General features: G+C 39.4%; 1 protein-coding gene across 1 annotated transcript in view; it reads left to right on the forward strand.

Annotated features, from left to right (window-relative positions):
- Positions 1–2,500, forward strand: part of LOC137999831 (TBC domain-containing protein kinase-like protein) — a 28,830-nt gene that overhangs the window by 13,686 nt on the left and 12,644 nt on the right. Inside the window, exons 14-16 of the mRNA XM_068845768.1 lie at positions 890–989; positions 1,459–1,511; positions 2,398–2,473. Coding sequence (XP_068701869.1) covers positions 890–989; positions 1,459–1,511; positions 2,398–2,473 — 229 coding nt within the window. The remainder of the gene's footprint in view (positions 1–889; positions 990–1,458; positions 1,512–2,397; positions 2,474–2,500) is intronic.

Genomic DNA, 2,500 nt, shown 5'->3' on the forward strand with positions numbered 1-2,500 from the left:
TTATATAGATACTGATGAAATACCAGGATTTCTCCTTTTACTTAGAAATCATATCTTCACCGCGCCGCGCAGTGAACATATCATTTTTATCTTTCACATGTGAGGATATAGGTGTCGTCATGGTAACGAACGCGATTGGCCAATGAAATGCGAGCTTCGTCTTCATTGTAAGATACTTTTGTGCTTCAGTATAATGCCTCTCTACTACATTAACCTTTTTATTGCAAAATTTTACATTATCATGATTTGCTTTTCATAACTTTCGTATCTTGTTTCATGTTACACAACATGCGTGTTTTAGGGGTTGGTGACCACTTTTTCATCATTTTGAAAATAACAAGAAACAAGTTGTTTTGAATCTGGACATTTCGTCAATATCTATATAATAAACAGAACATTACATGGCCCCTTGGGGATACGAATTTTATCTTCTCGTGCCATGTGATATCCTCTATTTGAACAACCGGGCTGTGGTTGTCTTGCTCTGCTTAGTGATAACGTGGCTTTGAGCACAGACAGAACCTCATGACTTTGAAGCGTTTCACTTTGGTTCAGAGCCTGGGTTTTTTTTAGTTAAAAAATGTCCTTATTTGGATGTAACGTAGCTCGTGTATTTTCCCGCGCGTGCAGCATCCATCTTATTTTTGTCCATATTTGGGCATCAAATTGGTGTCTTAAAATCCCAGCTTTGTTCCCAGGAAAAGAGTTGCAAGTTCAAGTACACGCTTCAAGGTGATGTGCTTCTGGCACAGATGAATCTGTTTCTCTCTGTGGATGTTCAAGACCATAATCAGAAATAGTTGCTTTGCGCTCAAATATTTTTTGGTGCTATAGAAAACCGTGACAGCCGTGAAATTGTTTGTGCTAAACTAGATTCTTTGCTTTTTAGTCTTTTGCTTCAAAACGGGGAGGAGCTTGGCATGGAAAAAGACCGACTAATGCTATTGGACGAAACAGTTGTCCCAGCATCACTTACTCAGCTGAGAGAGGTAACTTGAAAGAATGAACGATGTTCGCGACTTCGAAAATGGCCTTGAAAAATATATACTTGTGTTCATCTTTTTATTTTCTATGAGTCCATTTCATTAATTAAATGCTTTTTGTCGCATCATTGTTTAAACAGTTTTTGAAAACGCTAATTTCACTTATTTTGTCCCTGCGCTCAGGTGCACGAACTAAAACCAGTTTCAATTTGAACGACTGATCACAGCGACGGAACGTTTCACGACGTTTTACCATGTCACCCTGAGCCAAATATCACAGAGACCTGTCGCCTGGTGGTGTCTCGGCTTTAATCGTCTCGACCCACTTTCTCAAAAGTTACCAAAAACTAAACAAGGAATGATAAATTATTTAAGGATTACATGGCTGTTTGAAACGACACGATATTAACAATGCAGTGTAATGTTAAAGTGCGACAGCTGAACTGCAATCTGCAATTATTAATTGTTTCTTCAGAGATTAAAAAACGTGGATCCTTCCGCATACTTCCCACTTATTGAAGAAGACGAGTAAGTAATCCTATTCTTTCCGTTCCATTTACTAGCTGAATTTTAGTGCGAGAGGCCGCTAGTTCAACCCCTGGGCCTAACAAACACTGAGTTAGGAGGATGTGCTACCTTTTTAAAGAATGATGATATAGAGAGTATGGTTGACAGATAGCATAATAATATCTGTCAATCATACTCTCTAGACCTCTTCGTACAGAAAGATAAATCAGGATTCTCACCGAAAATTACAGCCATTTTTCCAAGGACCAAATTCTATTTTTCAAGGGCCCCTACCAGTATCGAAAAGGTTATAACATTTATTTTGAGAAATCTCAGCCCCAGACAATCCATGTTTGATGTGGAGAAACGAATATACTTTAAGTGCAAATAAGAGAACTGGCAAGAATACGCTTTGAGTTTGCGTGTAAACGCGACCCTCATTTCCTGTTCTGACATGTTACCTGCCCACAACGCTGAGTCCAAATACCGTATTTACTCGAATAAGCGCCGCGGCGCTTATCAAATTTTTCGCACCCCAAGTGCGCGGCTTATTCGAGGGTGGCGCTTATTTAAAAATTGGACGCCATACAGAAATATTTCGGTACGGAGATTAACAGAAATGTCTTTCGGTAGTCACCATGTGACTCTTAGAGCATTTCAGTATACTCAATGGACGAGCAGTAGGAATACAATTACTTTGACCTGAAGGACATCGGTTTTGATGCAAAGAAATTCCCCATGCTGTGTTAGAGTTACTTATTAGTGTGTTTTCTTTAATTATACGAAATTGCTCGAATGAGCGCCGCATTGGGACCGCGGGGCTTATTTGCTCTTTTGTCCCAAATGCTATTATTCAGGGGCGGCGTTCATTCCAGTATATACGGTAATCTTAATCCTGTTTATCCAGTCCATATTCTAGGTGTGCTCTTCTTGATACTGCTGATCTTCCACTCACAATTAGAGAGACTACAGTCGATTATCAGGTATCTCAAATGTGGAATTTCCTCAAA

The sequence above is a fragment of the Montipora foliosa genome, chromosome 4, assembly GCF_036669935.1.
Source record: "Montipora foliosa isolate CH-2021 chromosome 4, ASM3666993v2, whole genome shotgun sequence".
Classification (NCBI taxonomy): domain Eukaryota; kingdom Metazoa; phylum Cnidaria; class Anthozoa; order Scleractinia; family Acroporidae; genus Montipora; species Montipora foliosa.